General features: G+C 43.5%; 1 protein-coding gene across 1 annotated transcript; it reads right to left on the bottom strand.

Annotated features, from left to right (window-relative positions):
- Nucleotides 1–262: 262 nt before the first annotated feature.
- On the bottom strand, nt 263–20,699 carry LOC129841445 (neurotrophin receptor-interacting factor homolog). The gene is made up of 6 exons (XM_055909711.1): nt 20,188–20,699; nt 11,127–11,257; nt 10,760–10,933; nt 6,232–6,393; nt 5,785–5,896; nt 263–5,548 (listed from the first exon to the last, which is right to left on the bottom strand). Exons 1-6 carry the CDS (start codon nt 20,480–20,482, stop codon nt 4,596–4,598), a joined length of 1,827 nt encoding a protein of 608 aa, XP_055765686.1. The 5' UTR covers nt 20,483–20,699; the 3' UTR covers nt 263–4,595.
- Between the last annotated feature and the right edge of the window lie 1,152 nt (nt 20,700–21,851).

Below are 21,851 nucleotides of genomic sequence, written 5' to 3'. Positions count from 1 at the left end.
CTAACCCCCTATTACTTTCACCATAATCTGTTTACCTCTCACAAGAACACATTACAGGCTTCAAATCAAATCAAACCAAATTGTATTTGTCACATGCGCCGAGTACAACAGGTGTAGAACTTACCGTGAAATGCTTACTTACAAGCCCTTAACCAACAATGCAGTTCAAGAAATAGAGTTAAGAAAATATTTACTAAATAATCTAAAGTGAAAATAAATAAATAAAATCAAAAGGTAACACAAAAAATTGTGTGTGGGGGGGAGTCAATGTAAATAGTCTGAGTGGCTTAATTGTCCAGCAGTCTTATGGCTTGTGGGGTACAAGCTGTTAATGAGCCTTTTGGTCCTAGACTTGATGCTCAGGTACCGCTTGCCGTGAGGTAGCATAGAGAACTGTCTATGACTTGGGTGACTGGAGTCTTTGACAATTTTTTGGGCCTTCCTCTGACACCACCTAGAATATAGGTCCTGGATGTCAGGAAGCTTGGCCCCAGTGATGTACTGGGCCGTACGCACTACCCTCTGTAGTGCCTTACGGTCAGATGCCGAGCAGTTGCCATACCAGGCGGTGATGCAACCGGTCAGGATGCTCTCGATGGTGCAGCTGTGTAACGTTTTGAAGATCTGGGGACCCATGCCAAATCTTTTCAGTTTCCTGAGGGGGAAAAGGTGTTGTCGTGCCCTCTTCACAACTGTCTTGGTGTGTTTGGACCATGATAGTTTGTTGGTGATGTGATCACCAAGGAACTTGAAACCCTCAACCCGCTCTACTACAGCCCCGTCGATGTTAATGGGGGCCTGTTCGGCCCTCCTTTTCCTATAGTCCACGATCAGCTCCTTTGTCTTGCTCACATTGAGGGAGAGGTTGTTGTCCTGGCACCACACTGCCAGGTCTCTGACCTCCTCCCTATAAGCTGTCTCATCGTTGTCGTCGATCAGGCCTACCAGTGTTGTGTCATCAGCAAACTTAGTGATGGTGTTGGAGTCGTGCTTGGCTACGCAGTCGTGGGTGAACAGTGAGTACAGGAGGGGACTAAGCACACACCTCTGAGGGACCCCAGTGTTGAGGATTAGCATGGCAGATGTGTTGTTGCCTACCCTTACCACCTGGGGGCGGCTTGTCAGGAAGTCCAAGATCCAGTTGCAGAGGGAGGTGTTTAGTCCCAGGGTCCTTAGCTAAGTGATGAGCTTCGTGGGCACTATGGTGTTGAACGCTGAGCTGTAGTCAGTGAACAGCATTCTCACATAGGTATTCATTATGTCCAGGTGGGAAAGGGTAATGTGGAATGCGATTGAGATTGCGTCATCTGTGGATCTGTTGGGGCAGTATGCAAATTGGAGTGGGTCTCGGGTTTCTGGCATGATGGTTGATGTGAGCCATGACCAGCCTTTCAAAGCACTTCATGGCTCACCGACGTGAGTGCTACGGGGCGGTAATCATTTCGGCAGGTTACCTTGGCTTTCTTGGGCACAGGGACTATGGTGGTCTGTTTGAAACATGTAGGTATTACAGACACGGTCAGGGAGAGATTGGAAATGTCAGTGAAGCCACTTGCCAGTCGGTCCGCACATGCTTTTGAGTACACATCCTGGTAATCCGTCTGGCTTGAGCACATAACTTGAATAGACACTTTCATGCCATGATTTGGACTATCATTACCGTGTTTACGATCTGTTTATTATGTTTATTATGTTATGTCAATAACTGAAAGGATCATTTATGAAGAATGACAACAATCTTTCATTGCAGTCTGGTTTCTTTATTTACTTTCAACAGCAAAACATTCCAAAATGTGTATTCATTCGAAAAATGTAAATCAGTTATCATCTCCAGTATCATCACAAAGTCTAGTTCGTAAAATGTTGTCGACATTCACATAGCGGTTGTTTTGGTGGTGTCGGAGGTGGAACTGTGTTAGAGCTGTCAAATCCACAAGGGGCTCCTAGCATTATGACTAAAGCGGACATTGCCATTAGCTGCACGGAGTCGCAGTAACAGAAATAATATGCAGCCTTGTTTACAAGTTTGAACACTGGAATGTAAAATGTAATCTACACCTCGATTAGGATGATAGAGATCCTCATTATTTAGTTGAATGATTTTTCAATTTGAATGTAATTATTTCTACATAGCCTACACTTTCTTGTTTTGAACTAACTCGAGGGGGCGGGTGTGGCTTCGTGACCATAATCACAAGAGCAGCTGCTCACCGATTTGACAGCTGCAACGCAGTTCTACCTCCGACACCACAAAAACATCAGGTATCGCCAGTTAACGCTTGATCTGATTGATTCTATGCTTTATTGATGATACTGAAGATTATACCATATAGTCTGCCCTGTAAATAATAGTTTCATTTATTATGGATCCCCATTAGCTGCTGCCTGGGGTTCATCAAAATTAAGGCAGTTTATACAATAAAAACATGACAACACATTCACAGATTTCAGACTTTACAACACACTGTGTGCCCTCAGGCCCCTACTCCACCACTACCACATACAGTGGGGAGAACAAGTATTTGATACACTGCCGATTTTGCAGGTTTTCCTACTTACAAAGCATGTAGAGGTCGGTAATGTGTATCATAGGTACACTTCAACTGTGAGAGACGGAATCTAAAACAAAAATCCAGAAAATCACATTGTATGATTTTTAAGTAATTCATTTGCATTTTATTGTATGACATAAGTATTTGATACATCAGAAAAGCAGCACTTAATATTTGGTACAGAAACCTTTGTTTGCAATTACAGAGATCATGCGTTTCCTGTAGTTCTTGACCAGGTTTTCACACACTGCAGCAGGGATTTTGGCCCACTCCTCCATACAGACCTTCTCCAGATCCTTCAGGTTTCGGGGCTGTCGCTGGGCAATACAGACTTTCAATACGGACTTTTTGGGATGGTGTTCTTGGGGTTGTACTCATCCTTCTTCTTCCTCCAAACACGGCGAGTGGAGTGTAGACCAAAAAGCTCTATTTTTGTCTCATCAGACCACATGACCTTCTCCCATTCCTCCTCTGGATCATCCAGATGGTCATTGGCAAACTTCAGACGGGCCTGGACATGCGCTAGCTTGAGCAGGGGGACCTTGCGTGCGCTGCAGGATTTTAATCCATGACGGCGTAGTGTGTTACTAATGGTTTTCTTTGAGACTGTGGTCCCAGCTCTCTTCAGGTCATTGACCAGGTCCTGCCGTGTAGTTCTGGGCTGATCCCTCACCTTCCTCATGATCATTGATGCCCCACGAGGTGAGATCTTGCATGGAGCCCCAGACCGAGGGTGATTGATCGTCATCATCTTGAACTTCTTCCATTTTTTTAATAATTGCGCCAACAGTTGTTGCCTTCTCACCAAGCTGCTTGCCTATTGTCCTGTATCCCATCCCATCCCAGCCTTGTACAGGTCTACAATTCTATCCCTGATGTCCTTACACAGCTCTATGGTCTTGGCCATTGTGGAGAGGTTGGAGTCTGTTTGATTGAGTGTGTGGACAGGTGTCTTTTATACAGGTAACGAGTTCAGACAGGTGCAGTTAATACAGGTAACGAGTGGAGAACAGGAGGGCTTCTTAAAGAAAAACTAACAGGTGTGTGAGAGCCGGAATTCTTACTGGTTGGTAGGTGATCAAATACTTATGTCATGCAATAAAATGCAAATTAATTACTTAAAAATCATACAATGTGATTTTCTGGATTTTTGTTTTAGATTCCGTCTCTCACAGTTGAAGTGTACCTATGATAAAAATGACAGACCTCTACATGCTTTGTAAGTAGGAAAACCTGCAAAATCGGCAGTGTCTCAAATACTTGTTCTCCCCCCTCTATCTACAGTACACGGCAGATAGGGTATAGGCCAGGATGGTCCACCATGCAAAAAGTCTGTTCTGGTCCTGCATCTTCTGGTGACCTATTGGAAAACGTACAACAATGATATTAAGATTACTTTTGTTTTGATGACAAGACAAAGTAGCCTACACACCTGTGGAAGTTATCTAGACCCCGCGTATCAGCCAATCAGGGCTGTGTATGTAAATATATAATTTCATATTCAAATTTGATTCCTAATCTCCACACGATCAGACTAAGCATTTCAGTGGAGTCTCAGGGAAATAAATTATTAAAAATATATTTTGGCATTCTATTAAAAAAATAAACACAGCGAATTATTAGACAAAGTGATGATTAAAAAAATGTAATTAAAAAGACTGCTTTAAAATGAGTCATTAAAAAGAGTTGTATGATTTGTTGAACATTGAAATCAAGGGTTTTTGTAAGGTACCTTTTCTGTAAATCTGGTACCCTCACTTTGATCAAATTCATTTTAGAATAATTTGGAAAAGGTTTAACATTACATTACACACAGCTTCATGTCAAGTAAACATTTCCTCATTATAAAACACCAAAATTCAAACAACAGGACAAGGTTGTCCATTTTCATCAGTGAAGCATTTTTACAGACACCATCACACCAACTATCATCACCATTTCATCTACTAATTCTTTCCTCAGTTCAACACATCCAGTTCCTTCTACATCCAACACCAACAGAATTAACAAACTTACTAATACTACATTACATGTCACTATACTCTATACATGGGCCATGTGCATTTTCTGCTGGTGTATTCTGAGGTAGCTCCTCTCTGAGAACCTCTTCCCACAGTGCGTACAGGCGAACGGCCTCTCTCCCGTGTGGACCTTCAGGTGCATCTTCAGCTGGTCCTGGCGGGAGAACCTCTTCTCACACTGGGGGCAGCTGTGGGGTTTCTCCCCTGTATGGACCCTCTGGTGCCTCTTCAGGTTGGACGAGTCGGAGAAACTGGCCCGGCACAGTTGGCAGCCGAATGGTTTCTCCCCCGTGTGCATCCTCTGGTGGATCTCCACCTGTTTGGGGAAACTGAAGGCTTTCCCACAGAACGAACACGGGAAGCGCTTCTCCTTGGCGCTGCCACCTTTACTGATTCCATCTCTACTACTCTCATTTGTCAATGGGCTTGTGTAGCCATTTAGTGTTGAGGCACTGGCATTGTCTGAGGTCTGGTTTAACATTAGCAGAGTGTGAGGAGGACGAAGGCCAGGGAGTGTCTGTGTGGTCGCAGGGTCCATGTTCCAGTTGATAGATCCTATAGAAGGCAGGCTGAAGGCAGCACCTGTTACGGGGTTAACCTGAAGCGCCATCAGTCTCTCTGAATCACAACTATAGGAGCAGGATGGAGCATCGCTAGCCGAGTCTGTGTCTGTTCTCGCCAGCCGAATAGGGACACCTCCAAATCTACGCCTCGCCCTGGTCTCAGCCAGTCTGTTGTCATGGAGACTAAGTTCGGACATTGTTTTGTGTCCGACTGTCTGTTTCTGGTTGTGGTTAACAGTGTTGTTCCCCAGCCCAGAGTTGAGGACGCTGTCCCATCCACTGACTTCCACTATGTCGCCTCTGGTCCTCGCCTGCTCAGTGATGTTGTCCCCAGGCCCCTTGGCTGCACCTTCCTGGTAGGGGGAATCTAAGATGGCTACCCAGTCTCCTCTGTTAGCCTCCAGCCAACCACCTGCAGGAAGAGGTTAGAAAATAGACTTTACAAACATGGCAGAGAACTCTACATATGGAGTTTTGTTGTTGTTGCAATTACCTGGTTAATTTCATACATTATATGTGTTTTTGTATGTAAACATAAGTTGAATTGATTGAATTTGATGAATGAAGAAAATTAAAAAAATAATAGCTAGGCACTATTCCCATTGAAGCTCTATTACTGTATGTAAGCTATATGTATTTGTCCCTTACCTTGCTCCCCCATCTTTAGTTGACTCAGCAGATCAATGCTCTCTGGTCCGTCTTCTATTGTCTCCTCTTTGACTAGCAGCAGATCAATCTTCCCATCCTCCATGTCTACTGACTGTAAGAGATACAGAGTGAGAGGATGTTGGATCAAGAAATCTGATATGAGCACCCTGCTAAGGAGCATCTTCTGATTGGGCAATGAGGGATTGCTATGAGTACTATGTAAACATGTTAGTTGAATTGATTACTTGACACTAATGGTTTGATAATTCAAAGGCATGGTCCCACACTTCATGCAAAATTAATCAAGACCTGGACCCGTATCCACAAAGAGTCTCAGAGTAGAAATACTGATCAAGGATCATGTATATAGTCTATATAGTCTTATTCATTATAATCTAAAAGGCAAAACTGATCCTAGTATCAGACAGTAGTTCACAGTGGGCTCACCTCAGTGAGACTGTATGTGGTCCTGTGCTGCTCAGCTGGTTCCTCTGTGGGTTCAGGAGGAGGTGTAGTCTGGTTGTCCTCCATGACCATGGTCCCCTCATGGTTCCCCAGACCCTCCTCACACCCCTCATCCTTCACCAAAAGCACCTCTGGACCCTCCTCCTGGAAGAGAAAGGTGATACAGATTACACAGACATACACTCCCTCAGGTACATACACACAGATAATAAACACACTTTCAACATGGAGTGTTTCCCCATCCCCACTATGTTTGAGTCCTATACTGTAGTTACAGAATTACTTCATTGTCCCCCACGATGAAATCGGAGAGAGGGGACTATGGAACTGTCTCTGTATGCACGTTAGTCACACGCAATATCTCAGACACCACTGGCCCGAATTTGACTAAAGTTGGATTAATGAAACATCTTGCCATAGAGATCTGGGCCCAGTTTCCCAAAAGCATCTTAAGGCTAAGTTCATCATTAGCACCATTTTGGGAAACCGGGCCCTGGCACTTACAAAATGACACTGATTGGCCCAAGAGGGCGCTATAGCAATCAACTGAAATTCCTAAAGGTGAACAAGCAGATCTCCTGTCTCGACATGTTTACTGTTGCTTTGTTGTTGTTAAAACCATCAAGGTGGACATAAACTGAGTGTACAAAACATTAGGAACACCCGCTCTTTCCATGACATAGACTGACCAGGTGAAAGCTAGGATCCCTTCTTGATGTCACTTGTTAAATCCACTTCAATCAGTGTCGATGAAGGGGAGGAGACAAGTTAAAGAAATAATTTTCAAACCTTGAGATAATTGACACATGGATTGTGTATGTGTGCCAATCAGAGGGTGAATGGGCAAGACAAAGGATGTAAGTGCCTTTGAAAGGGGTATGGTAGTAGGTGCCAGGCACACCAGTTTGAGTGGGTCAAGAACTGCAACGCTGCTGGGGTTTTCACACTCAACAGAATGGTCCACCACCCAAAGGACATCCAGCCAACTTGACACTGTCGGAAGCATTGGAGTCAACATGGGCCAGCATCCCTGTGGAATGCTTGTAGATGCCGTTTTTCCATCACTTTACTTAGATTTGTGTGTATTAGGTAGTTGTTGGGGAATTGTTAGATTACTTGTTAGATATTACTGCACTGTCAGAACTAAAAGCACAAGCATTTCGCTACACTCGCAATAACATCTGCTAACCATGTGTATGTGACCAATAAAAATGTATTTGATTTGATTTGTTAATAGGGCAAAAGGGGGTGAAACTCAATATTAGGATGTGGTTCCTAATGTATTGTGCACTCAGTGTAAATATGATGTTGTGGGTAAATAAGTCAGCTATGATAAGTCAAAAGTCATCATCAGATAAAACCTGACTAAACTATTTTGAGGTGTACAGTAGGTGTTTGTTAGTGTGTGGGTATGTGTAGGTATATTTAGTAAGTGTATATTGATTATAAAGATAAAACTACTGTCGGGTGTATGCAGAATAGGGTGAGATCAGATGTGATGTATACTAAAGAGACTGTCAATGGAAGTCTTAGAATGAAAAGTCCCATTTTGTGTTTATTAAACATAAACAAGTTTTGAATACACCATCTGAAAACCACATACATGTCTCAACTACAATTCTGCATGAACTTGATAAACTACATGAATTTTCTCATTAAAAGCATCTTGTAAAAACATTAAGTAGTTGAATGGAAATAGGCATTTGTGATCATCATATAACTTACACACTACAAACACAATATGTTAGACTTTTTAGGCTTTTATATATATATATATATATCACACAATGTCTGAGCTTCAACGCTCTTAGTTGTTGCAGAAAAGGACACACTACTGCGGTTTATTTTTTTATTTCGTATTTTATTAGGATCCTCAATGAGCTGCTGTCAAGGCAGCGGTGACTCTTCCTGGGGTCCAAGCAGGAAACACAACAAATAAAATACATAATATAGATAATCTTCACAGACCTGGAGACTGTGAAGAGACCTCCGGTTGCATGTCTTGTGTGATACCGATAAGTGTCCGCACTGTGTGCCAACTGCTTGAACAGATAGTTCGGTACCTTCAACGCATCAACACCTTGCACAAAGACCAACAGTGATGTAGTCAATCTCTCCTCAACTTTGACATTCGCCCTCTGTGTACATCTAAGTGCAATACCTGCTGCTCTGTTTTGGACCAACTGCAATTTGCCTATGTTCTTCTTTGCTGCACCTGACCACACAACAGGAAAGTAGTCTAGGTGCGACAAAACTTGGACCTGTAGGACCTGTCTGGTTGACTGCGATATCAAGAAAGCAGAGTAACGCCTTCCCATTTTAGTAACTATTGAGTCTATATGTTTTGACCATGATAGCTTGCTATCTAGAGTGATACCCAGCAGTTTAGTCTCTTCAACTTGCTCAATTGCCACATTATTCAATAATAGATCCAAATGAGTTTTAGGGTTGAGCCAGTGATTTTTTCCGGAAATTAGGGCTTTCGTTTTTTGAGATATTTAGCACCAGACTATTGCTAGTTACCCATTCTAAAACTGACTGGAGCTCTATGTTAAGGGTGTCAGTTATTTATTTTACACCCGCAGTGTATACTGTTGAGTCGTCATTGTACATGGCTTTATTCAAAGTCAGTGGAAGATCATTTAGTAAACACAGAAAACAATAATGGTCCAAGCCGGCTGCCCTGCGGTACACCACACAAATTCAAATTTGCATTAGAGAGGCTTCCATTAAAGAAAACCCTCTGTGTTCTATTGGATTGGTAACTGTCCATCCATGATAAGGCAGAGGATATTAATCCATAACACCTACGTTTTTTCAGCAATATGTTATGATCAATGATATCAAAGTCTAACATAACAACTCCCACAATCTTCTTAACAATTTCTTTCAGCCAATCATCAGTCGTGTCAGTGCCGAGTATGTTGAGTGCCCTTCCCTATAAGCATGCTGAAAGTCTGTTGTTAATTTGTTTTCTGTAAAATAACATTGTATTTGATTGAAGGTGCTTTGCTATCTTTGGGCAGCGGAATGACCTTTGCCTCCCTCCAGGCCTGAGGGCACACTCTGTCTTCTAGGCTTAGATTGAATATCTGGAAAATAGGAGTCGCAATATATTCCGCAACAAATCTCAGTAATTTACCATCCAGGTAGTCAGTTCCAGGTGGTTTGTCCTTATTTATAGATCGCACATAAAAAAAACAAATCTCTTCCACACTAACTTTGCGGGATTCAAAGCTACAGCGCTTGTCTTTCATAATTTGGTGTGTTATGCATGAATATGAAGGCTCAGCATTTCTTGTTTGCATGTCATGCTAATCTTGTCAACAAAAAAGTTATTAAAGTGGTTGGCAATATCAAAGGGTTTTGTTATGAATGAGCCATCAGCCTCAATGAAGGATGGAGCCGAGTTAGCTTTAATGCCTAGAATTTCATTTAAGAACTCCAAAGCTTTTTATTGTAATTCTTTATATAATTTATCTTTGTTCCATTGTATAGTTTCTTCTTCTTTTTGTTTAGTTTAGTTACATGATTTGTCAATTTATTAAATGTTTGCCAATCTGCTTTGTTTCCAGACTTATTTTCCATTCCCTTAGCGTACAGGCGAACGACCATTCTCCTGTGTGGACCTTCAGGTCCCTCTTCAGATGGTGCTGGTGGCAGAACCGCTTCTCACAGTGGGGGCAGCTGTAGCGTTTCATCCCTGTGTGGACCCTCTGATACTTCTTCAGGGTGCCAGCTTCAACGAATCGCATGTGACAGTGTGTACAGCTGTAGGGTTTCTCCCGTATGGACCCTCTTGTGGATCTCCACCTTCTGGGGGCAGCTGAAGCCTTTGTTACAGAACATGCAGAAGACCCGTTCTCTTTACGATTGCCTGATGTGGCTCCGACTCCCTGAGCCTGAGCTCTAGGCATGTCGCTTGAGTCCAATACCTGATCGAAAAGGACATGGCCGCATGAATCGGAAGGCCCCATCAGCGTGGACACTGGGTCGCGATCCCTCAACGTGTTTGAAGGGGAGTGGGTCGTAAACATTTCTCTAAGCTTTCCCTGTAATCTAAGAAATCTCTGCCCTGTGAGTGTCCGTCACCTAGGTGATTATCTGCATTCCATGTTGTAGGAACGTCACAGTCACTTCATCTACGACCAGACCCTCCCCTTTCTTATCTTGGCACCGTTCAGAGTATACACTACTACTGTACCGGTTCCAGTCCCCTCTAAATCAGTCTGTGTGTCTAAACCTAAGGGCATGTTGCCAGGGTCCATCTCTGTAGTGTAAGAACAAGCAGGATCACCACCACCAGTTTCTAACGTGTCACCATCACCATCCCCATGGGAATGAACCGTTCTCTGGCTCTGGTGAAATACCAGGACAGCCCAGTCTCCCCAGACCCAGTCTCTCTGAGTCTGATCTGTGGTCAGATCCTGTGTGTAAGAGCCTGTGTGTTACAGTTAAAGCCTTGGGTGTCTGTTTCTGACTTGAGGATGGCAATCTGCGTTCCACTGACCTCCGTCATGCTGCGTCGGGTCCTGGGCTGCACTGGGGCGGTGGTGGGGTCCTCTGTGGCTACAGGGGTCGCTCCAGCCACTCCAGTTTGGATGTCTCTACTGTGCAGTGGAGCTTCCTCTCCTTCAGACCTTTCCAGCTTGACCCCAGGACCTGCAGTCTCTACATCTGCAGACTGACACAAGAAGAGAGGAGGTTATTACTGGTACATGAGTACAATTGGATAACAATGTCCTAGGGAAGTCTCACAAGCTCCCCTATGGCAGATGTACATGTAAGCAAATGAATAGCTGAGTGGAGCCTTTCTGAAATAAATCAGCCACATTTGATTTACAAAGTAACTGTAATTATTAATGCAACAATGTTACCCTATCCTCTATCACGTGCTTGGTTAAGGTTCCACTCCCCTCATCAACAGTGATTGGTTGGTCATCTCTCCATGTATTGTGTCCTGCTGGCTTCTCAAAGCGCCTGTGGCCTCCAGTGAGATGTCCTTCACCTGAGAAAGTGATTGGGGGAAAATAGGTTGTTAGGTTAGCTATTGTCTACTCAAAGGTATAGACCCCTTTCTGTGTTTGCAAATATTGCTGCACGAGGGCGATATGCGCAATTTGGTTGCAGAACACGGAGGAGTTGTCATAGAACGCCGCCCCCCCAAAATATATTTACATATATCTTATGAATGCATTTCAAACTACTTTTGGATTATAAGGCTCATATGAATGTCCTGCTTAATATAATGTATGTGTCATCTCAAATCAACTGCTTTATACTTAAAACCTCTTATGGCTGCAGGGGCAGTATTGAGTAGCTTGGATGAAAAGGTGCCCAGAGGTGCCCAGAGTAAACTGCCTGCTCCTCAGTCCCAGTTGCTAATATATGCATAGTATTAGTCTGTTTGGATAGAAAACACTCTGAAGTTTCTAAAACTGTTTGAATGATGTCTGTGAGTATAACATAACTCATATGGCAGGCAAAAACCTGAGAAAAAATCCAACCAGGAAGTGGGAAATCTGAGGTTTGTAGGTTTTCAACTCATCACCTATCAAATACACAATGGGATATGGGTCATTTTGCACTTCCTAAGGCTTCCACTAGATGTCAACAGTCTTTAGAACCTTGTCTGATGCTTCTACTGTGAAGTGGGGCCGAATGAGAGGGGATTGAGTAAGGTCTACCATGACCTTGAAGGTCTACCATGAAAATGATTTGAGACCTTTCTGTTTTCTCAATAGATACGTTTCCATCCAATTGGTGACAGATTTTCATGTGAATATTCTCAAATCTGCATTAAGAAAGTATGCTCATTTTACCACCAGGGGTGTGTTTCCACCAAACGGACTCGTTTCACATAAAAATCAGTGCACGATGACACGTCTTTCGCTTAAGTTTCAATACACCGAATAAAAATTGAATGTTCAATGTGTTTCCATCCCATTTTCAACTCTGCCGATAGTTTTGTCACGAACTGTTGTATTAAATAACAAACTCTGATCGTGGCACGTGCACTCTAGCCAACAGCTCGCTAATACAGTATGCTCAAACTCGCACACTTTTGATAGACAGCTGCAAATGATCAAAGTATCAAAGTGTCACCAACAAAAACGTAAACAATAGGCCTATAGCAAATGCATCATATGGCATACATTTTTCACATGCAAATAGCACTTTTCAGTTGTGCTTAAAACATGCTATTCTAAGAGCAGCATTTATTTTTCATCTCGAAGCAATTGTGAGCCCAATCAGTCCTCCATGACACAAAATCGTAAACAGAGTAGCTAATAAGTCCTTTTGTTTTTGTGTTATGCTCAGGTAAAACAATAAAATAATGGACAATTGCTCCTGCAGCCCTGAACAGGACATGGGCAGTGAAAAATCGATGGATGGATTAAAACAAGTGAGAATAGGCCTCCCGGGTGGCGCAGTGGTCTAGAGCACTGCATCGCAGTGCTAGCTGCACCACCAGAGTCTCTGGGTTCGCGCGATTGGATACCACGAAAATTGGGGAGAAAAGGGGATAAAATTAAAAATTTAAAAAAAGAAAAAAAAAGTGAGAATATTTTGTTTTATCTGCGAGCCAGATGCAATCATCAAAAGAGCCACACCTGGCTCGGAGCCATAGGTTCTCGACCCCTGACTTACAGTGTTGTTTTGATTATTGCTTGAACAGTCACCAACATTATATTTGGTTGTGATCTTTGTACAATATCTATTTTGGATGAAGCAGTTGTTAGCTAGAATGCTGACGCTCGTTCACATAGGCTGTAGCAAAGTTAGCCAAAGAGCCATTTTACTGGGCCAAGTTGAAGTGTTTTTTTTAATCTTCTTATGGCTAAGAAACGGGATTGATATGACAGCCAGTGAAAGTGCAGGGCGCCAAATTCAAACAACAGAAATCTCATCATTAAAATTCCTCCAACATACAAGGATCTTATACCATTTTAAAGGTAATCTTGTTGTTAATCCCACCACAGTGTCCGATTTCAAAAAGGCTTTACAGCGAAAGCACCACAAACGATTGCGTTAGGTCACTGCCAAGTCACAGAAAAACACAGCCATTTTTCCAGCCAAAGACAGGAGTCACAAAAAGCAGAAATAGAGATAAAATGAATCACTAACCTTTGATGATCTTCATCAGATGACACTCATAGGACTTCATGTTACACAATACATGTATGTTTTGTTCGGTAAAGTTCATATTTATATCAAAACATCTCAGTATACATTGGCGCGTTATGTTCAGTAGTTCCAAAAACATCCAGTGATTTTGCAGAGAGCCACATCAATTTCCAGAAATACTCATAATAAACGTTGATCAAAGATACAAGTGTTATACATGGAATTTTAGATCCACTTCTCCTTAATGCAACCGCTGTGTCAGATTTTAAAAAAGCTTTACGGAAAATGCAAACCATGCAATAATCTGAGTACGGCGCTCAGAGCCCAAACCAGCCAAAAAGATATCCGTCATATTGTGCAGTCAACAGAAGTCAGAAATAACATGATAAATATTCACTTACCTTTGATGATCTTCATCAGAATGCACTCTCAAGAATCCCAGTTCCACAATAAATGTATGTTTTGTTCGATAATGTCCATCATTTATGTCCAAATAGCTACTTTTGTTAGCGCGTTTTGTAAACAAATCCAAAGTCACGAAGCGTGTACACTAGGAGCAGACGAAATGTCAAAAAGTTCCGTTACAGTCCGTAGAAACATGTCAAACGATGTATAGAATCAATCTTTAGGATGTTTTCAACATAAATCTTCAATAATGTTCCAACTGGAGAATTCCTGTCTGTAGAAATGCGATGGAACGCGAGCTACCTCTCACGTGAAAGAGCGTCACGAGCCTGTGGCACTCTGCCAGACCACTGACTCAAAGACACCTTATGAGCCCCTCCTTTACAGTAGAAGCCTCAAACAAGTTTCTAAAGACTGTTGACATCAAGTGGAAGCTTTAGGAAATGCAACATGACCAATATCACACTGTATCTTCAATAGGGAATGAGTTGAAAAATGACCACGCTCAGATTTCCCACTTCCTGGTTGGATTTTTTCTCAGGTTTTTGCCTGCCATATGAGTTCTGTTATACTCACAGACATCATTCAAACAGTTTTAGAAACTTCAGAGTGTTTTCTATTCAAATATACTAATAATATGCATATATTAGCAACTGGGACTGAGTAGCAGGCCGTTTACTCTGGGCACCTTATTCATCCAAGCTACTCAATACTGCCCCCAGCCATAAGAAGAAGTTAATGTGTTTGAGCCAATCAGTTGTGCTGTGACAAGGTAGGGGTGGTATACAGAAGATAGCCCTATTTGTTAAAAGACCAAATCCATATTATCGCAAGAACAGCTCAAATAAGCAATGAGAAACGACAGTTTCTTTGTGTCTCATTACCTTAAGACACAAAGGTCAGTCAAGTGCAGTCGCAAAAACCATCAAGCGCTATGATGAAACTGGCTCTCACGAGGACCGCCACAGGAAAGGAAGACCCAGAGTTACCTCTGCTGCAAAGGACAAGTTCATTAGAGTTACCAGCCTCAGAAATTGCAACCCCCGGGCCTCCCAAGTGTCGCAGTGCCACTAAAGATCCTGGTTCGTGTCCAGCTCTGTCGCAGCCAACCGCGACCGGGAGACCCATGGGGTGGCAAACAATTGGCCCAGCGTTGTCCGGGTTAGGGGAAGGTTTGGCCGGCAGGGATGTCCTTGTCCCATCACGCTCTAGCGACTCCTATGGCGGGCCGGGCGCATGCACGCTGACACGGTCGCCAGGTGTACGGTGTTTCCTCATTTCCTCACACACATTGGTGTGGCTGGCTTCCGGATTAAGCGGGCATTGTGTCAAGAAGCAGTGCAGCTTGGTTGGGTTGTGTTTCGGAGGACGCACGGCTCTCGACCTTCGCCTCTCCCAAGTCTGTACAGGAGTTGCAGCGATGAGACAAGACTGTAACTACCAATTGGATACCACGAAATTGAGAGGAAAAATGGGTAAAAAAATAAATAAGTATTTGCAGCCCAAATAAATGCTTCACAGAGTTCTAGTAACAGACACATCTCAATATCAACTGTTCAGAGGAGACTGCGTGAATCAGGCCTTCATGGTCGAATTGCTGCAAAGAAACCACTACTAAAGGACACCAATAAGAAGAAGAGACTTGTTTGGGCCAAGACATGAGCAAAGGACATTAGACCAGTGGAAATCTGTTCTTTGGTCTGAAGAGTCCAAATTTGATCGCTGTGGCTTTGTGAGATGCAGAGTTGGTGAACGGATGTCTCCGCATGTGATGGTGTGGGGGTGCTTTGCTGGTGACACTGTCAGTGATTTATTTAGAATTCAAGGCACACTTAACCAGCATGGCTACCACAGCATTCTGCAGCGATACGCCATCCCATCTGGTTTGTGCTTAGCGGGACTATAATTTGGTTTTCAACAGGACAATGACCCAACACACCTCCAGGCTGTGGAAGGGCTATTTGATCAAGAAGGAGATTGATGGAGTGCTGCATCAGATGACCTGGTCTCCACAATCACCCAACCTCAACCCAAATGAGATGGTTTGGGATGAGTTGGACCGCAGAGTAAAGGAAAAGCAGCCAACAAGTGCTCAGCATATGTGGGAACTCCTTCAAGATGGTTGGAAAATCATTGCAGGTGAAGCTGGTTGAGAGTGTGCAAAGCTGTCAAAGACAAAGGGTGGCTACTTAGAAGAATCTAAAATCTAAAATCTATTTTGATTTGTTTAACATTTCTTTGGTTACTACATGATTCATGTGTTATTTCATAGTTTTGATGTCTTCACTATTATTCTACAATGTAGAAAATAGTAAAAAATTAAGAAAAACCCTTGAATGAGTAGGTGTGTCAAAACTTTTGACTGGTACTGTATATATAAAAGTATGTGGACACCCCTTCAAATTAGTGGACTCTGCTATTTCAGCCACACCCATTGCTGACAGGTGTACAACATCAAGCACACACCCATGTAATCTCCATGGCAAACATTGGCAGTAGAATGGCTCAGTGACTTTCAACGTGGCAACGTCATACGATGCCACCTTTCCAACAAGTCAGTTCGTCAAATTTCTGCCCTGTTAGAGCTGCCCCGGTCAACTGTAAGTGCTGTTATTGTGAACAGGAAACGTCTAGGAGCAACAACGGCTCAGCCGCTAAGGTCATACAAGGACACACAACGGGACCGCTGAAGCACGTAAAAATCGTCTGTCCTTCGGTTGCCACACTCACTACCGCGTTCCAAACTGCCTCTGGAAGCAACGTCAGCATAAGAACTGTTCGTCGGGAGCTTCATGAAATGGGTTTCCATTGCCGCGCAGCCGCACACAAGCCTAAGATCACCATGCACAATGCCAAGCGTCTGCTGGAGTGGTGAAAAGCTCACAGCCATTGGACTCTGGAGCAGTGGAAACGCGTTCTTTGGAGTGATGAATCATGCTTCACCATCTGGCAGTCCGATGGACGAATCTGGGTTGGCGGATGCCAGGAAAATGCTGGCACGACAACGCCTATTCCCCCTCAGGAGACTGCAAATATTTTGGCATGGGTCCTCAGATCCTCTAAAAGTTATACAGCTGAACCATCATTTACATGTATTTTATTTTATTTCACCTTTATTTAACCAGGTAGGCAAGTTGAGAACAATTTCTCATTTACAATTGCGACCTGGTCAAGATAAAGCAAAGCAGTTCGACGCATACAACAACACAGAGTTACACATGGAGTAAAACAAACATACAGTCAATAATACAGTAGAAATATAAGTCTATATACAATGTGAGGAAATGAGGTGAGATAAGGGAGGTAAAGGCAAAAAAAGGCCATGGTGGCGAAGTAAATACAATATAGCAAGTAAAACACTGGAATGGTAGATTTGCAGTGGAAGAATGTGCAAAGTAGAGATAGAAATAATGGGGTGCAAAGGAGCAAAATAAATAAATAAATACGGTAGCGGGAGAGGTAGTTGTTTGGGCTAAATTATAGATGGGCTATGTACAGGTGCAGTAATCTGTGAGCTGCTCTGACAGCTGGTGCTTAAAGCTAGTGAGGGAGATAAGTGTTTCCAATTTCAGAGATTTTTGTAGTTCGTTCCAGTCATTGGCAGCAGAGAACTGGAAGGAGAGGCGGCCAAAGGAAGAATTGGTTTTGGGGGTGACCAGAGAGATATATCTGCTGGAGCGCGTGCTACAGGTGGGTGCTGCTCTGGTGACCAGCGAACTGAGATAAGGGGGGGCTTTACCTAGCAGGGTCTTGTAGATGACCTGGAGCCAGTGGGTTTGGCGACGAGTATGAAGCGAGGGCCAGCCAACGAGAGCGTACAGGTCGCAGTGCTGGGTAGTATATGGGGCTTTGGTGACAAAACGGATGGCACTGTGATAGACTTCATCCAATTTATTGAGTAGGGTATTGGAGACTATTTTGTAAATGACATCGCCGAAGTCGAGGATCGGTAGGATGGTCAGTTTTACAAGGGTATGTTTGGCAGCATGAGTGAAGGATGCTTTGTTGCGAAATAGGAAGCCAATTCTAGATTTAACTTTGGATTGGAGATGTTTGATGTGAGTTTGGAAGGAGAGTTTACAGTCTAACCAGACACCTAGGTATTTGTAGTTGTCCACATATTCTAAGTCAGAACCGTCCAGAGTAGTAATGTTGGACGGGCGGGCAGGTGCAGGCAGCGAACGGTTGAAGAGCATGCATTTAGTTTTACTTGCATTTAAGAGCAATTGGAGGCCACGGAAGGAGAGTTGTATGGCATTGAAGCTCGTCTGGAGTGTTGTTAACACAGTGTCCAAAGAAGGGCCAGAAGTATACAGAATGGTTTAGTCTGCGTAGAGGTGGATCAGAGACTCACCAGCAGCAAGAGTGACATCATTGATGTATACAGAGAAGAGAGTTGGTCCAAGAATTTAACCCTGTGGCACCCCCATAGAGACTGCCAGAGGCCCGGACAACAGGCCCTCCGATTTGACACACTGAACTCTATCAGAGAAGTAGTTGGTGAACCAGGCGAGGCAATCATTTGAGAAACCAAGGCTATCGAGTCTGCCGATGAGGATGTGGTGATTGACAGAGTCGAAAGCCTTGGCCAGGTCAATGAATACGGCTGCACAGTATTGTTTCTTATCGATGGCGGTTAGGATATCGTTTAGGACCTTGAGCGTGGCTGAGGTGCACCCATGACCAGCTCTGAAACCAGATAGCATAGCGGAGAAGGTATGGAGGGATTCGAAATGGTCGGTAATCTGTGACTGGTTGCATCACCGCCTGGTATGGCAACTGCTCGGCCTCCCACCGCAAGGCCCTACAGAGCGTAGTACATCACTGGGGCCAAACTTCATGCCAGTACATCACTGGGGCCAGGACCTCTATACCAGGCGGTGTCAGAGGAAGACCTTAAAAATTGCCAGACTCCAGCCACCCTAGTCAAAGACTGTTCTCTCTGCTACCGCAGGGCAAGCGGTACCGGAGCGCCAAGTCTAGGTCCAAAAGGCTTCTTAACAGCTGCTACCCTGAAGCCATAAGACTCCTGAATAGCCATTCAAATGGCCACCCAGACTATTTCTATTGTCCCCCCCATTTTACACTGCTGCTACACTCTGTTTATTATCTATGCATAGTCACGTTATCTCTACCTACATGTACATATTACAGTACCTCAATTACCTCGACTAACTTGTGCCCCCACACATTGACTCTGTACCAGCCCCCCCTGTATATAGCCTCACCATTGTTATTTTATTGTTGCTCTTTAATTATTTTGTATTTTTCTTCTATTTTTTGTACTTCAGTTTATTTTAGTAAATACTTTCTTAACACGTATTTTTCTTAAAACTGCATTGTCGGTTAAGGGCTTGTAAGTAAGCATTTCACTGTAAGGTCTACACCTGTTGTATTCGGCGCATGTGACAAATAACATTTTATTTTATTTAACAATAACATTCTAGACGATTATGTGCTTCCAACTTTGTGGATAGGCCCTTTCAAGTTTCAGCATGACAATGCCCCTGTGCACAAAGCGAGGTCCATATAGAAATGGTTTGTCGAGATCGGTGTGGAAGAACTTGACTGGTCTGCACAGAGCCCTGACCTCAACCTCATCAAACACCTTCGGGATGAATCGGAACGCCGACTGTGAACCAGGCCTACTCGCCCAACATCAGTACCCGATCTAATTAATGCTCTTGTGGCTGAATGTGATGCAAGTCCCCTCAGCAATGTTTGAACATCTAGTGGAAAGCTTTCGCAGAAAAGTGGAGGCTGTTATTTTTTATTTATTTATTAAACCCTTATTTTACCAGGTAAGTTGACTGAGAACACATTCTCATTTACAGCACGACCTGGGGTATAGCTACACCCCTACTCTTACGATAAGTGCCATGGGATCTTTAGTGACCACAGATAGGACACCCGTTTAACGTCCCATCTGTAAGACGGCACCCTACACAGGGCCATGTCAAGCTGAGGAAAGGGGTTGGAAAAATGTAACCACTTTTGCTATGGATGCAAGGACTGACCATCCATTATATCACAATTCTAGTTTTAACCATGTTTTGAGGCTATATCGTGTTTGTTTACATTTACTTTGTTTACAAGTATTGGAATAAAACAATTGTATATTTTGGGTTCTGATTGGGTTAGACAGTTGAACTAAGCTCATGAGGCAAAGGGGGACCAACATATTAATGCCCATGATTTTGGAAATAAGATGTTACACAAGCAGGTGTCCACATACTTTTGGTCATGTAGTAATCTGGGGAATTATTGCATACTCTCCAAAAACTGACCAAGACCAAATTCTGGTTAACACATCTGAACACATGTGCAGAGGAGAACCGGGCAACAGGCACTGAGCTATATGAAGAGAAGAACGGGGCGACAGCCCCTGCCTTCTGCAAAATGTACCTCTTGCCATTCCTCTGTACCGGTCAAGAATCTTGACATTACTGGTTCGACTTGCGAGGGTGCGCTCTCGAATGGTCCTCTCTGCGCGTTCCCGTGCCACCTTCAGGTCCAGTAGCTGTAGTTTCCTCCGCAATGCCCTGTTTTCTTTCTGGCTTTGAGTTATTTCCAAACGAAACACTGCATAGTCGTTGTCTACGAGTGTACATATCTCTGCAACGGCTGCATTCGCTAGCATCTCCATAATGGAGGCTATTTGAGTGTGAAAGCCCATACCGTTAAAGTTATCCATTGGCATTGTTAGCTAATGTTAGCAGCTAGCTAGCGTTACTTAGAATACATCTATCAAGCAAGTGCTGTCTCCAACACGAATTAAACGGCTTGCAGTTAAAATATGAATATGTTTTGTTCCAGTGTGTTAATAAACGTCTATGTAACAAAAATAAAAACACTAACGTGGGACTTGTTCTTGGTCACTGTTCACTTCCGTTTACACTGAAGAGAAAGGAGCTTATTGGGTGGGGTCATAGCTCAAAGGGCGTGGTGAAATGAAAAACGTATGCGAGCTGTTTGAAATCCAAATAAGGTACTGCTTATTACGTTACACATTAAAGCGCCAATCAGTGTTTGAAACAATAAGGGAAGTCCCCTCTCCTGTTTCTGTAAAAAGCTTAGGGATAGGGTTGGGAAAATGTAACTGCTCTCAAATTCATAGACAAAGCTAAGATTGCAAGGACTGACCAGCCACTAAGGCGCAGCGGTCTAAGGCACTACATCTCAGGGCAAGAGGCATCACTACAATTCCTTGTTCGAATCCAGGCTCCATCACATCCGACCGTAATTGGGAGTCCCATAGGGCAGCGCATAATTGGCACAGCGTCATCCGGGTTTGGCCGGGGTAGGTCGTCATTGTAAATAAGAATTTGTTCTTAACTGATGTATTTAATATAAAATAAAATCTATATCAAAATTCTAGTTTTAACCATGTTGAGGCTATATAGTGCTTGTTTACATTTACTTTGTCTCCAAATATTGGAGTAAAACAATTGTATATTTTGGGTTCTGATGGGATTAGACGGTTGAACTAAGCTCATGAGGCAAATCTAAGTTATATTATTCAAGAATCAATGGGTACATACATTCTCTCTCGGAGGACCTGAGCCCTAGGACCATGCCTCAGGACTACCTGGCATGATGACTCCTTGCTGTCCCCAGTCCACCTGGCCGTGCTGCTGCTCCAGTTTCAACCGTTCTGCCTGCGGCTATGGAACCCTGACCTGTTCACCGGACGTGCTACCTGTCCCAGACCTGCTGTTGTCAACTCTCTAGAGACAGCAGGAGCTGTAGAGATACTCTTAATGATCGGCTATGAAAAGCCAACTGACATTTACTCCTGAGGTGCTGACTTGCTGCACCCTCGACAACTACTGTGATTATTATTATTTGACCATGCTGGTCATTTATGAACATTTGAACATCTTGGACATGTTCTGTTATAATCCCCACACGGCACAGCCAGAAGAGGACTGGCCACCCCTCATAGCCTGGTTCCTCTCTAGGTTTCTTCCTAGGTTTTGGCCTTTCTAGGGAGTTTTTCCTAGCCACCATGCTTCTACACCTGCATTGCTTGCTGTTTGGGGTTTTAGGCTGGGTTTCTGTACAGCACT

The sequence above is a fragment of the Salvelinus fontinalis genome, chromosome 42, assembly GCF_029448725.1.
Source record: "Salvelinus fontinalis isolate EN_2023a chromosome 42, ASM2944872v1, whole genome shotgun sequence".
Classification (NCBI taxonomy): Eukaryota; Metazoa; Chordata; class Actinopteri; order Salmoniformes; family Salmonidae; genus Salvelinus; species Salvelinus fontinalis.
Note: the sequence above shows the minus strand (reverse complement) of the source record. Positions and strands in the feature narration are given on the sequence as shown.

What these genes read in the sequence shown, in the direction of transcription:
- LOC129841445 (XM_055909711.1), bottom strand. Translation starts at nt 20,482, where the DNA reads ATGCCAATGGATAACTTTAACGGTATGGGCTTTCACACTCAAATAGCC. An exon ending in CCCGACGCAGCATGACGGAG is followed by an intron (nt 6,394 to 10,759) that starts GTCAGTGGAACG and finishes TTTCTCTTCCAG; the next exon opens with GAGGAGGGTCCAGAGGTGCT. An exon ending in ACTAAAGATGGGGGAGCAAG is followed by an intron (nt 5,549 to 5,784) that starts GTAAGGGACAAA and finishes CTCTTCCTGCAG; the next exon opens with GTGGTTGGCTGGAGGCTAAC.